Raw genomic sequence first — 13,673 nt, 5'->3', positions numbered from 1 at the left:
AGGTTTTTTTGGAAATACAATCCAGAGAGTTCACTGCTGGTGTGCCACCAGGGATGAAATTTTGTTTTGGTTTATTGAAATGTGATCTCACTGTATGGCTCAGGCTAACCTTACATCTAGACCCTACTGCCTATATCTCTAGAGTGCTGTGGTTATAGGCATATGACACTGTATCTGACTTAGTTTTTCTTCTTTATTTATTCATCGGTCTTAGGCATAGAATCTTGGACTCTGTGTTAGTCATGTGTTGACTTAGTTTTTCTTCTTTATTCATTGGTCTTAGGCATAGAACCTTGGACTTTGTGTTAATCACATGCTCTACCATTTAACTATGCCCTCAGCTAAAAAAATATTTTTGGCATGTTCATTTTATGGGCTTTGGAAAACTCCATTTTACAGATGGAGGCTTCCTTTTTCTCACTGTTTTCAGTTTAAACATAAAATGCTTCTATTGGTAGGGGCTTGACTGATTACTAATATGGATATGTTAACTGATGTTATTTGCTTGCATTGCCTCTCAAATGTGGTGAAAACAAAATGATGATGCCATTATTTACTGATAATGAATAAATTATTTAACTAGAAGTTTCTCTGTAAAACATACTGCCTTTTTTTTTCTTAGACTAAAAAGTCTTTAGCTTCTGGCTTTTTCAGTATTCTAAATTTTTCCCATTCCAGGTTTTGGAGGTCAACTAGCAGAAACCAACCTTCAGGTGACAGTCATGATTCCATTCAATGATGATCCGTTTGGAATTTTCATCTTCGATCCAGAGTGTCTAGAGAGAGAAGTGGCTGAAGATGTCCTCTCAGAAGACGACATGTCTTACATTACCAGCTTCACCGTTTTGAGACAACAGGGTGTCTTTGGTGATGTACGGATTGGCTGGGAAGTCCTGTCCAGAGAGTTTACTGCTGGCCTTCCACCAATGATAGACTTTATACTGCTAGGAAGTTTTCCAAGCACTGTGCCTTTGCAACCACATATGCGACGTCACCACAGCGGAACAGACGTCCTGTACTTCAGTGGACTAGAGGGTGCATTTGGGACTGTTGATCCCAAGTACCAACCCTCCAGAAATAACACAATTGCCAACTTTACGTTTTCAGCTTGGGTAATGCCTAATGCCAACACAAATGGATTTCTCATAGCAAAGGATGACAGTCATGGTAGCATCTACTATGGAGTAAAAATCCAAACAAATGAAACCCACGTGACCCTTTCCCTTCATTATAAAACTTTTGGATCAAATGTTACCTATATTGCCAAGAGCACTGTCATGAAATATTTAGAGGAAGGTGTTTGGCTTCATGTTTTAATCATCTTAGATGATGGCATAATTGAATTCTATCTGGACGGAAAGGCAATGCCCAGAGGCATAAAGAGTCTGAAAGGAGAAGCTATTACTGATGGTGAGTTGTCTGTGTTGTGACTAGCACACTGAATAGGAAAGAGTCTCAACTCTTCAATTAAAAAGTTGGAGTTTTTTTTGAAAGAAAGAGCTAGCAAATAGTTTGGAACTTGACTTTATGTTTTCTCTAGTAAATCTGTGTTCCTACCAAGACCAAAACAGTGTTAAGTTGAGTGTTTCAGACACACTCAACTGGGGAAATCAGAAACAGGCTCTAGGTTAAAGCTGCGCAAGCAAATCACTACAGAACGTTGTGGGAAGATAAGAAACAATAGGAATCTTGTTTGTCTCTAGTTAGTGATCAGGAAGGAACTGTTTTTGCACAGGAATGAGCAAAGGTCTGGAACTGTGAAACAGCTCATTATATCTGGGAAACTTTCTCCTTCAGTGTGTCTGGAGGTGAAGGGTAATGGAAAAAAGACAGAAGAGCCATTGAGAGAAAATATTAACTAAAAATAATTACAGGTACTGTGTTATCAGCGGGTGAACCAATGAATTCCTTGCCTTGCTTTGAAGGGATAATCTTTGTTGGCTTTTAGCCAAATCACACACCCGCTCTTAGGATAACTCACTGTGGACTGTGTGTACTTAGGAGTCTGAAGCAGGAGAATCATGAGCAAAGCCAACCTGGGCTCTTTAGCAAGTTGCTGGCCAGAAGCAATAATGAGATCCTGTCATAAATCACCAAAAACCAAAATAAAAAACAAACCAACTGAACTATATATTGACAAAATCCTAAAAAGGACTGTGGAGGTGTAGTGATTTATAGCTGGACCGTCTACTGTTACTGTCTTGAAAAGTGCTTCATGCTTGAATGTAGTGTTTCTAAGAACTACTGGTTTCTATGTTCAGTTAGGTTTTGCACAAAATGATATATCTGGCCTGTAGAAACCACCACTCCCTTAGAATCACCACTTTAGTTAACTCGAGATGAATTTTTAACACATAGAGCTTTCAAGTTCTCTATAGTCTTCAGTAGTTTTAAAATTGGAACAGAACCAACCCTTTCCATATTTAGTTCAGTAAGTAATTATATAACACAGAAATATACATGTGTGGATAGATATATGTCTGAATGTGATTATTTTTCTGCCCACAAGTGATTTTGACAGACTGATATAAATTACTTATAAGTAACCATAATTAAAAAAAAAGGATTTATTTATTTATTTAATGTATATGAGTACACTTTGCTGTCATCAGACACAACAGAAGAGGACATCAGGTCCCATTACCGATGGTTGTGAGCCACCATGTGGTTTCTGGGAAATGAACTTAGGACCTCTGGAAGAACAGTCAGTGCTCTTAACCAATGAGCCACCTCTCCAGCCCAGTAACCATCATTTAAATTTGAAGGCAGATCTTGCAGTGGAAGATCAGAAAATTCAGCAATCATTGTGCAGGTTCTTTTTTGTCATCGTAGAAGATAATATTTATTGGGTCACTTTTTAGTTATGCCCAAATTTTCCTTATCAAACATTCAATTCAGTGAAATAGTCTTGTTTTCAGAAACACACTTTTAGGTTGTGATAGGAGATAGTGGCTGTCATAGCATCTAAACGCATGTCTGATTTCAGGTCCTGGGATCCTGAGAATTGGAGCAGGGATGGATGGTGGTGACAGATTCACAGGTTGGATGCAGGATGTGAGGACCTATGAGCGCAAGCTGACTCCTGACGAGATTTACGAACTTCATGCTGTGCCTGCAAGGAATGATTTACACCCGATTTCTGGGTATCTGGAGTTCAGACAAGGAGAAACTAACAAGTCGTTCATTGTCGCTGCAAGAGATGACAGTGACGAGGAAGGAGAAGAATTATTCCTTCTTAAGCTGGTCTCTGTGTACGGTGGGGCTCAGATTTCTAAGGAAAATACTACTGCTCGGCTAAGAATACAGAAAAGTGACAATGCCAATGGCCTGTTTGGCTTCACTGGGGCTTGTATACCAGAGGTAAGTAAGGAGCTTGGAGAATATCAAGGTAAATCATTCATTGTAGGTGGATTAGTCTGGGGCTGAACTAGCTTTTGAAGTATGTAGGAGTCATGTTTGCACATACAAATCTCAGCTCCTTTTCCTGGTAGATTGTAGCTGGAGTCTCCTTATTGAGGTGAGAGAAACAATAACAAAAAATCAAGTAACTCTTAGTGATTGAACTTTAAAGTTGATCACTCTAAAGAATGAGTAATTATGAGTATTACCACCTCTAATTTGGCTTATATTTTGAATACCATATATATGGATATAAAATAATTCATATTGAAACCCCGTATGAATAATTAAAAATGAAACTTTATTTCAATGTTCCTTTGTTTTTAGGGGGGACATTTATAGGGTTCTCCCAATTTGATTGTAATTGTTTCTTCCCAACAACATTCTTGGCTGGCTCAATTCACTAGGCTGGTGTCCCAGCCTTATCTCTTCTTCCTAAGCTTTCAAGCACACGTGTTCATCTCTCCTGATAAGTAATAGGAGATCTTGGGAAACTGCCTCCCAGGTGTTGTGCATGACAGCAAATGCTCTGTGTCCAGAAAAGGCTGCCAAGAGCCAAGAGTGCCTTCTGCTCTGCAGCTTGGCACCAGGAGATCTGGGTGAACATATATGGGAATTGGGTGATGAGCAAAACAGGATGAGTAAAACCTGAAAAAATTTACCCATGTCAAAGAGGTCCTTGTAGCTTCAATTGGGGCATCTAGATCTCTGGAATTTTATGTGGTCCCCTTAGTTTATGTGACAACCACAAGACAAAAGATCTTCAGCAATTTTTTTGTAAACTTGAGAAATATCATATATGTCAATAATAATTTTAAACTGCTCTTTCACATTTATTATTTTTGTATGTATATGGGTGTACATGTGCCATGCTGTGTCTCTGGAGGTCAGAGGATAACTTATGGGAATCAATTCTCCTCTTCTGCCATTTGGATCTCAGGGATCAAACTGAGGACATTGAGCTTGGTGGTACATATCTTAAGTTTTGAAGGTCTCAAACCACAAATACATGTTTTTCAAATATTCTGTGCCATGAGATGCGATGTTCTTGCAGAGAACCCACGTTTGACTCAAAACCTGTAGCTCCAGCTCCATGGTGCTGAAGTCTGTACTCACACATGCGTGTGCATGTTCACATGCACTTTTGCACTAACCATGTGATCCATAAGTGTGGTGGTGGGTTAAGGCAATTTCTCAGTGGTTAGAGTGCTTGCCCTTATCCCACAGAAAACTAGGTAGGTATGATGGCCACCTGAAGTCCAGGAATCCAGATGAATGGAGCCTGTGAGCCCTGGGTTCTGCAGGCACCCTGTATCAACAAATCAAATGGAGAGGTATTGCAGAATAGACCCAACATGAACTTCAGGCCTTCACATGTGCATACATAGTGGTGAGGTCACACATGTGGAAACATGGATTCTTATAGGTCCACCACATGCACATACACCTGTACACGTACACCAGCATGTACACACCGCTCACATGCACATAAATACATACATGACTGAAAGCCATGGTGGGTAAGTGAAGAAAGGTCCAGACACAGTTTTGAATCATGAGCAGGAATAGCTGCTGAGTTCATGGACCACACCTTTTTCTTGGGTTAAAAAGTGGCTGACAAGGATTGTTTGTGCAGACTTTGAAATTTGGCACATATTTTCACAAAATGAGCTGTTGGTTATGAGAAAGACAGATCATGGTTTGGGTTGGTAATAAGAAATTCATCTTTCACGTGAAATAAATCTAAATTTTAGAAACTTTTATGAGCCAAAGTGAGTTTGACTGTTTTCTAGTACTTCAGATGTTTGAGGTAATGTTGCCAGTGATCTATACCTGTGTGATTGCTTTGTATAATTGAATATGTCAACATGTAGATGATATGAAGAGCTCAGTAAGCTAATAATGTTCTAAATTACCATTGCATGAATAGGAGATTGATTCCTAGTGCATGGTAGGCAGTTGGTTAAAATGCAGTACAACGTGCTTGCAGGTTTCACATGGCACTTTTCAAATTTTGGTGTAGTACTGCAGTACACATAATTATCTTAAAAATCTATGAAGGTGCCACTGTTTTCCAGTTATATGTGCAAGGCTCATAGCTATTACTCAAAATATGTGCTGTTTGTGTTGATAGGCAGGCTTATGGTTGCATTGCCATAAGTTATTAGTCATTACTTATTTCATTGTTATATTGTAGTATGGTGCAGAACTTCAGACTTCACAAATATACCCAGAAACTATTTAGACTTGTCAGTGATTTTATGAATGTGCTGGTTCCACAAATAAAAAGATTGGAGAAGTCTTTATTTACTCTATGCTTCTTTTGACCTTGAATTTAATAGCTACTTGGTTTATCTTCAGAAATATTGAAAGTGACCATAATTACTTTTATGGGTTTTTTATTTATTATTTTTAAATGTTTTCTCTTGTCATATATTCATTAGCATGATACTGGATTATATAAGGGCATTTTCAAATATCTATATAATATACTCTGAACACATTAAACTCCTGTATTTCCTTCCCCTCCCCTTTACACTCCTTGCAGAGAAGATTTAGGTCTAATTCTGTACCCCCAGCACTCACTATGTTTGATTAGGTATGGTGTTATAACTATTGGCTTTTGAATATGGGAAATTCATGGGGACATTTTCTTTTTGTAAATCTTCCTGTCTATGCTTTAGTAGTTTGCAATAGTCATCTGAATATATATATTTAGTACATATGAAGTGATATACTATTTCAAAGCTGGAAAATCAATCTGTTAAAGCACAAATGTCTTAAGACAGCATGCTTCATGAGACACTTTCAGGACGTATGCCTTGCTCTCTCATCTTCTGTCTTCATGTGGTACTCTTTATGTGGATATTCACAAAAGTCTCTCCCAGGTCCAGCTCACTTTCCTCAACCTGCCTTGCCTAGGTTGCTCTCATTGTTGTGTTTGAGAGTCCATACTTCATATACCTGTACCCTTAGTTTTACCTTCTCCAGGAAGATTCTGATGATACATCAATGAGCCAAAACCAACCAACCAATTAACCAACCAAGCAAGCAAACAAACAAAAAATAAACAGAGAACCCAAAGTCCTTCAATATCCAATGCTTCTAATCCTGAAAATTAGCATAATTTTATACCTTATTTTATTTATCTTTTAAAATTATCTATAATCTTTTCTTTATAGTCCAGGTGTTATCCCCTTCCTGGTCTGCCCTCATCCCATTCCTCCTCCCCCTTCTACAAGAGAATGTCCCCCAACCCATGCCAACCCCCCACCCCCACCCCCCTGCGCACCTCCTGGGGCCTCAAGTCTCTGGAGAGTTAGGTATATCTTCTCTCCCTGACATCAGGCAGTCCTCTGCTATATTTGTGTCGGGGGCCTCATACCAGCTAGTGTCTGGTATCTGGTTGGTGGCTTAGTGCCTGAGAGATCTTGGTGGTCCAGGTTAGTTGAGACTACTGGTCTTCCAATAGGGATGCCATCCTCCTCAACTTCTTCCAGCCTTTCCCTCATTAAATCACAGGGGTCCTCAACTTCAGTCCATTGGTTGGGTGTAAGTATGTCTGTCTCAGTCAGCTGCTTGTTGGGGCTCTCAGAGGGCAGCCATGTTAGCCTCCTGTCTGTAAGCTCATCATCGCATCAGTAATAGTGTCAGGTCTTAGAGCCTCCTTTGAGATGGATCCCAAGTTGGGCCAGTCACTGGACCTCCTTTCCCTCAGTCTCTTCTCCATTTTTTGTTCCTGCAGTTATTTTAGACAGGAACAAATTCTGAGAGTTTTTGACTGTGGGATGGCAACCCCATCCCTGTTTATTCTTAACCAAGGTGTATTATGTCCCAGGAAATTGCAGGTACTTAGTAAATTATGAGAGGGTCAATAAACATATGAGTGGATCAGAGCTCTGATTGTTTGGAGTGCAGGCAGGATCTGTATTGAGTAGATTGCTTATCAGCACAGTACCCACACACGTTATCATATGCCTTCTCCATGCCTGTTACAACTTTGTGAAATTTTTATTTTATTTCTTCTTTAGCTCACATTATAAAATTATGTACTTCATGTAACTAACTGATGAAATTACTGTTTCACAATAATTTATAGAACTTGTTAGACTCACATCTTATAACTAATCCTTTGATTTATGCTCTTATACACTTGGCTTAAGAATCAATTTAGAATTGGTAAAAATCCTTTCCCAATCTGTTGGTGGCCTTTTTGTCTTATTGACAGTATCTTTTGCCTTACAGAAGCTTTGCAATTTTATGAGGTCTCATTTGTCGATTGTTGATCTTACAGCACAAGCCATTGCTCTTCTGTTCAGGAATTTTTCCACTGTGCCCATATCTTTGAGGCTTTTCCCCACTTTCTTTTCTATAAATTTCAGTGTCTCTGGTTTTATGTGGAGGTTTTTGATCCACTTAGACTTGAGCTTTGTACAAGGAGATAAGAATGGATCAATTCACATTCTTCTACATGATAACTACCAGTTGTGCCAGCACCATGTGTTGAAATGCTGTCTTTTTTTCCACTGGATGGTTTTAGCTCCCTTGTCAAAGATCAAGTGACCATAGGTATGTGGGGTCATTTCTGGGTCTTCAGTTCTATTCCATTGATCTACCTGTCTGTTGCTGTACCGGGTACCATGAAGTTTTTATCACAATTTCTCTGTAGTACAGCTTGAGGTCAGGCATAGTGATTTCACCAGAGGTTCTTTTATGGTTGAGAATAGTTTTTGCTATTCTAGGTTTTGTGTTATTCCAGATGATTTTGCAAATTGCCCTTTTCTAACTCAGTGAAGAATTGAGTTGGAATTTTGATGGGGATTGCATTGAATCTGTAGATTGCTTTCAGCAGGATAGCCATTTTGACTATATTAATCTTGCCAATCTCTGAGCATGGGAGATCTTTTCATCTTCTGAGATCTTCTTCAATTTCTTTCTTCAGAGAATTGAATCTGATAGGGGACTAATATCCAATATATACAAAGTTATGAAGAAGCTGGACTCCAGAAATTCAAATAACCCCATTAAAAAATGGGGTACAGAGGTAAACAAAGAATTCTCAACTGAGGAGAATTCTTCAAAGGGCTGAGAGGCACTTGAAAAAATGTTCAACATCCTTAATCATCAGGGAAATGCAAATCAAAACAACCTGGAGATTCCACCTCACACCAGTCAGAATGGCTAAGATCAAAAATTCAGGTGACAGCAGATGCTGGCGAGGATGTGGAGAAAGAGGAACACTCTTCTATTGCTGGTGGGATTGCAGGCTGGTACAACCACTCTGGAAATCAGTCTGGCGGTTCCTCAGAAAATTGGACATAGTACTACNGGANGATNNNNCAATACCTCTCCTGGNCNTATANCCAGAAGANGTTCCAACNGGNAANAAGGACACATGCTCCACTATGTTCATAGCAGCCTTATTTATAATAGCCAGAAGCTGGAAAGAACCCAGATGTCCCTCAGCAGAGGAATGGATACAAAAAATGTGGTACATTTATACAATGGAGTAGTACTCAGCTATTAAACAATGAATTTATGAAATTCTTGGGCAAATGGATGGATCTGGAGGATATTATCCTGAGTGAGGTAACCCAATTACAAAAGAAGTCACTTGATATGTACTCAGTGATAAGTGGATATTATCCCAGAAATTTAGAATACCCAAGATACAATTTTCAAAACACACACACAAAAACAAACAAACAAAAAAAAAAACAAAAAAAAAAAAAACAAGAAGAAGGAAGACCACTGTGTGGATACTTCATTCCTCTTTATAATAGGGAACAAAATGCCCATGGAAGGAGTTACAGAGACAAACTTTGGAGCTAAGACGAAAGGATGGACCAATCAGAGACTACCCAGGGATCCATCCCATAATCAGTCACCAAATNCAGACACTATTGCACATGCCAGCAAGATTTTGCTGAAAGGACCCTGATATAGCTGTATCTTGTGTGGCTATGCCAGTGCCTGGCAAACACAGAAGTGGATGCTCACAGTCAGCTATTGAATGGAACACAGGGCCCCCAATGGAGGAGCTAGGGAAAATACCCAAGGATCTGAAGGGGTCTGCAACCCTATAGGTGGACCAAAATATGAACTAACCAGTACCCCCAGAGCTCGTGTCTCTAGCTGCATATCTAGCAGAAGATGGCCTAGTCGGCCATCATTGGGAAGAGAGGCCCCTTAGTCTTGCAACCTTTATATGCCCCAGTACAGGGGGACGCCAGGGCCAAGAAGTGGGAGTAGGTGGGTAGGGGAGCAGGGGGGTGAGGGTATGGGGACTTCTGGGATAGCATTTGAAATGCAAATAAAGAAAATATCTAATAAAAAATTGAAAAAAAAGAATTAATTTAGAAATGGATGGGGACGATCATTGTAGAATAAAGAATAGTGTCTTCCCTTAAGTATTTTGAGCATGTACCACATTATATGAATAAATTCCTTTAGTGTTGTACCAATATGATACAATCCTTCACAATGCCTTACCCAAACATGAAACAGAATAAAAACCCTAAGTGGATTTATAATTTTTTAGCTTTAGTTTTCTGTTTCAACTAAAAAGCCTGATTTACATTTCACACAGCTGCTGTTTCTGAGCAAACAGACTTGACCACTCTGCTATTGAGGACCCCTACTGCTCATCTTCCATTGAACTTCTATTGATCTTTCTTATGAGTATTCTGCAATGCTGGCGAAGAATGCGGTGCTGTAGAAATGGCCCTGTGATTAAGAACATGTACTGCTCTTGCAGAGGACCTGAGTTTTGTTCCCAGCATCCATACTGGGAAGATTACAACTGCCCAGAATTCCAATCCCAGGGACATCCAGCACCCTTTCTTGCCTCCAAGACACCTGAACTCTGGTTCACATACTTACGCACTTACATTCATTCTAATTACATACATGTAATTAGAATGAGTTAAAAATGTAAAACCAAAGAAGATATGCAGCATTGAGGAGCACTGTTTCTAGTGTGAAACCCAGTAAACATGGCTTTAAAGATTATGGCGGATCCATTTGCTGGCCTCATTGTTTGTGTCAACTCTAATGTCATTGTAGATAAATATGATAATTAGGTATATATATATATATATATATATATAGTTTTCTATCTCTTCATAGACTCCGGTGTCAGTGATTAGATTTTGTAGTTCATGGCTTTTCTAAATGTGTCAGAAATGTCAAATTTGTGTTCCTAGGCAACTTGAATCAGGATGCCATTCCACCATCAGATGTCAGATGGGGGTGTGGGTAAAAGCATAAGCCTGAATCTAAAGTCTCTGTAACCGATCATGCACACACCTAGAGGAGCTGTATTTAAAACAACAAAACTTCAGGGGATGCTGTTTCTCTCTATATAATATTTGTAAACATTAATAGTATATATTTTTTTCGCCAAGCATCCTAGATGATTCATTCTTATGGACTCTTGACACTTAATGGAAACTTTAACTGAAATTTTGTAGGTATGCATTGCTAAATACAGGACAAATCCATTTCATTTTTCTGTTTAAACCTCATACATGGTATATATTTGAGCACACTTGCATAGAATGTCAGGAGGCTATAGATTTGCTAGATAGTTTTACTACTTGAAGGTGTAATGTGGAAACAAAGCTTTATTCTAGTTCTGATCCCACCAGTCATGCTTTTTAAGTCTAAAAAGATCCTTCACACATTTCTAAGTAAATCTTTGGATTTATTCACTCCCTGGCCTTGGCGGAAAGAAAGCGTTGAATATTTACATATTCAAATAAGTGGTTTATTAGCTTAGACTGAACAGAAATTCATCCTTACTAAAATTTGGAGCAATAACAAGGCAGACCCCAAGCCCAGGAGGTGCTGGCCACCACAAGGAAGACTCAGTCTCTCTCTCTCTCTCTCTCTCTCTCTCTCTCTCTCTCTCTCTCTCTGTTGTTTGTTTGTGTTGTTGTTTTATTTGGTTTCCTGTTTTGTTTTTTGTCAGAGAAAGAGCATGATGTTGGATGGGTGGAGAGTATAATCTGAGGGAAGATGGGGGAAGGGAAAGAATATGACCAAAATATATTATATTGATTTAACAAATAATAAATAAAAACAAAATTTGGAGGACAAATTGGAGCAAATCAATTGTCATTGTGTTGAAAGTTGAAACGCACAAGAATCCTGCTTTTCAGTATATACACATTTCTTCTTTATAAATTGAGGCCTTTTCACATAGCATTTGTCTGTTAATACATGGATGTCTCTATTTTTTATTCGAGACAGGGTTTCTCTGTGTAGCCCTGGCTGTCCTGGAACTCACTTTGTAGACCAGGATGGACTTGAACTCAGAAATCTGCCTGCCTCTGCCTCCCAAGTGCTGGGATTAAAGGCACGTGCCACCACTGCCCAATGTCTCTATTTCTAAAGGATGAAATACTTGTACATAGTAATGTATTACTAGAATCTATGTATGGTTCCTGTTTAATTTCCATCCAAGTCCAGCAATTCTTATGATAAGGGTCCAGAAGGAGCTGATGAGCACACAGTTAAGGGGCTCAGAACAATGACACTGGACCACTCTCTTCCTATCACACATTCTCTCAGGTTAATCCTGCCAGTGCAGATGCCAAACAGAGTCCCTAGAGGGAATCACACAGATCAGATATGCACTTGGGTCTTTTGATGCTTTGACCTCTCATCAGCCCTTAAGGTTGGAGGGTCTCGCCTATGGAGCAGTTAGTTCTGTTGTAGCATGCTGGATGACTTTCTGAAAGCCATCACAGTCACCAGGTCAGGTAGTGAGAACACTGAGCCTGTTAGAGAGACAGTAGCAGGAGATACTAATGCAAAGAACACTATCACTGATACTTAAGGAGCAAGATGGGGACTAACAGTGTGCACAGTAAACATTTAAAGCTTCCTAAAGCAAATGTGCTGTGGTCTACTTACTGTCTTGCGAAGAAACCCAAGTTTACCTGTAAGAACAGTCCTAAGGTTACAGATTAATTGGTACCCTGAAGTGATACATGGACAGTTATTTAAAATCAGAAGAACTGTAGCACTAGAGATAAGTGTGGCTCACAACAAGAATGCTAAAAGTAGGTCTCCAGTAGATGTTTGAGGCATGTGCATATTTTTCCATTGCTTGTTTTAACTGAGAATAGTTTCCTGTGCTCATCACATATCTTGTGAATGAAGTCACATTGATAACCAAATGCAAACTTCAGTGTGTATTTAAGTTATTTTTTGTGAAGGGCTTTTTTTTTAAAATTGAAAATCATTTTTCATACTATGTATTCTGATTGTGATTTCCCTCCCTCAACCTCCCTACTCACCCCACTTTATGCCTCTGCTCCCCACTCTATTTAGAAGACAGGCAAATAGCAAAATAAAAAGCAAACAAACCAGAATGAAAAACAAAGCAAGAAAAAAATATAAGAAATACATACACATAGAGACACCCAGACACTCAAAAGCAAAACCCATAAAAACACAAAATCTGAAATTGTAATATATAAGCAAAAGATCAAAAGATTAAAAATACCCAAACAAAGCAATATGAGACAAAGCTCTACAAAAAATACCATTGAGCTGGTTTTGTGTGTGCCATCTACTGCTGGGCATGGAGCCTACCCTCAAGTGTGTTTTGTATACCCAGTGAGACTCCATTAGAGAAAACTAATGTTTGCTTTGTAAGCAATCTGTCCGTTGGAGACTTCCCCCTCTCAACATGTTCATGTTCACTTCCCCCTCTCAACACATTGAAACAATGTCATGGCATCAACACTATTTTATTCAGTGTAATTGGATGGCTTAGTTCCCTTTCTTCTATCTGAACTCAACTACTTGCATTGTCTCAGCCTGTCTTGATACATCACTTATCAAATTTTATGTATAGATACTACTTGTATATTGGCTTTGATATCATTTATCTCTTTACTTCCAGGTTTATTAGATCAATCCTGACCTCTCTAGACTTGTAAATTCATTCCATGGTTGTCAATTTGAAACATTGCTTTGATGTTTTAATAGCCAATTAAGTTGGTATATATTTAGAACTCATCTCTAATTCTTACAAAAAAATTCCTTGACAGTTTGATATAAAAGTCATAGACAAGCCTGCTTGAAATGTTGGCACTTCCTGAAAGCAGGCTTGCTTGCTTTCTTTCTTTCTTTCTTTCTTTCTTTCTTTCTTTCTTTCTTTCTTTCTTTCTTTCTTTCTTTCTTTCTTTCTTCTTTCTCTTTCTTTCTTTCTTTCTTTCTTTCTTTCTTTCTTTCTTTCTTTCTTTCTTTCTTTCTTTCTT

At 38.8% G+C, this 13,673-nt stretch overlaps 1 protein-coding gene across 1 annotated transcript in view; it reads left to right on the top strand.

The window, feature by feature from the left end:
* Adgrv1 (adhesion G protein-coupled receptor V1) overlaps positions 1 to 13,673 on the top strand; it is a 497,830-nt gene that overhangs the window by 61,044 nt on the left and 423,113 nt on the right. Inside the window, exons 20-21 of the mRNA XM_021180004.1 lie at positions 679 to 1,410; positions 2,987 to 3,360. Coding sequence (XP_021035663.1) covers positions 679 to 1,410; positions 2,987 to 3,360 — 1,106 coding nt within the window. The remainder of the gene's footprint in view (positions 1 to 678; positions 1,411 to 2,986; positions 3,361 to 13,673) is intronic.

Source organism: Mus caroli, chromosome 13, assembly GCF_900094665.2.
Source record: "Mus caroli chromosome 13, CAROLI_EIJ_v1.1, whole genome shotgun sequence".
NCBI classification, from domain to species: Eukaryota; Metazoa; Chordata; class Mammalia; order Rodentia; family Muridae; genus Mus; species Mus caroli.
Note: the sequence above shows the minus strand (reverse complement) of the source record. Positions and strands in the feature narration are given on the sequence as shown.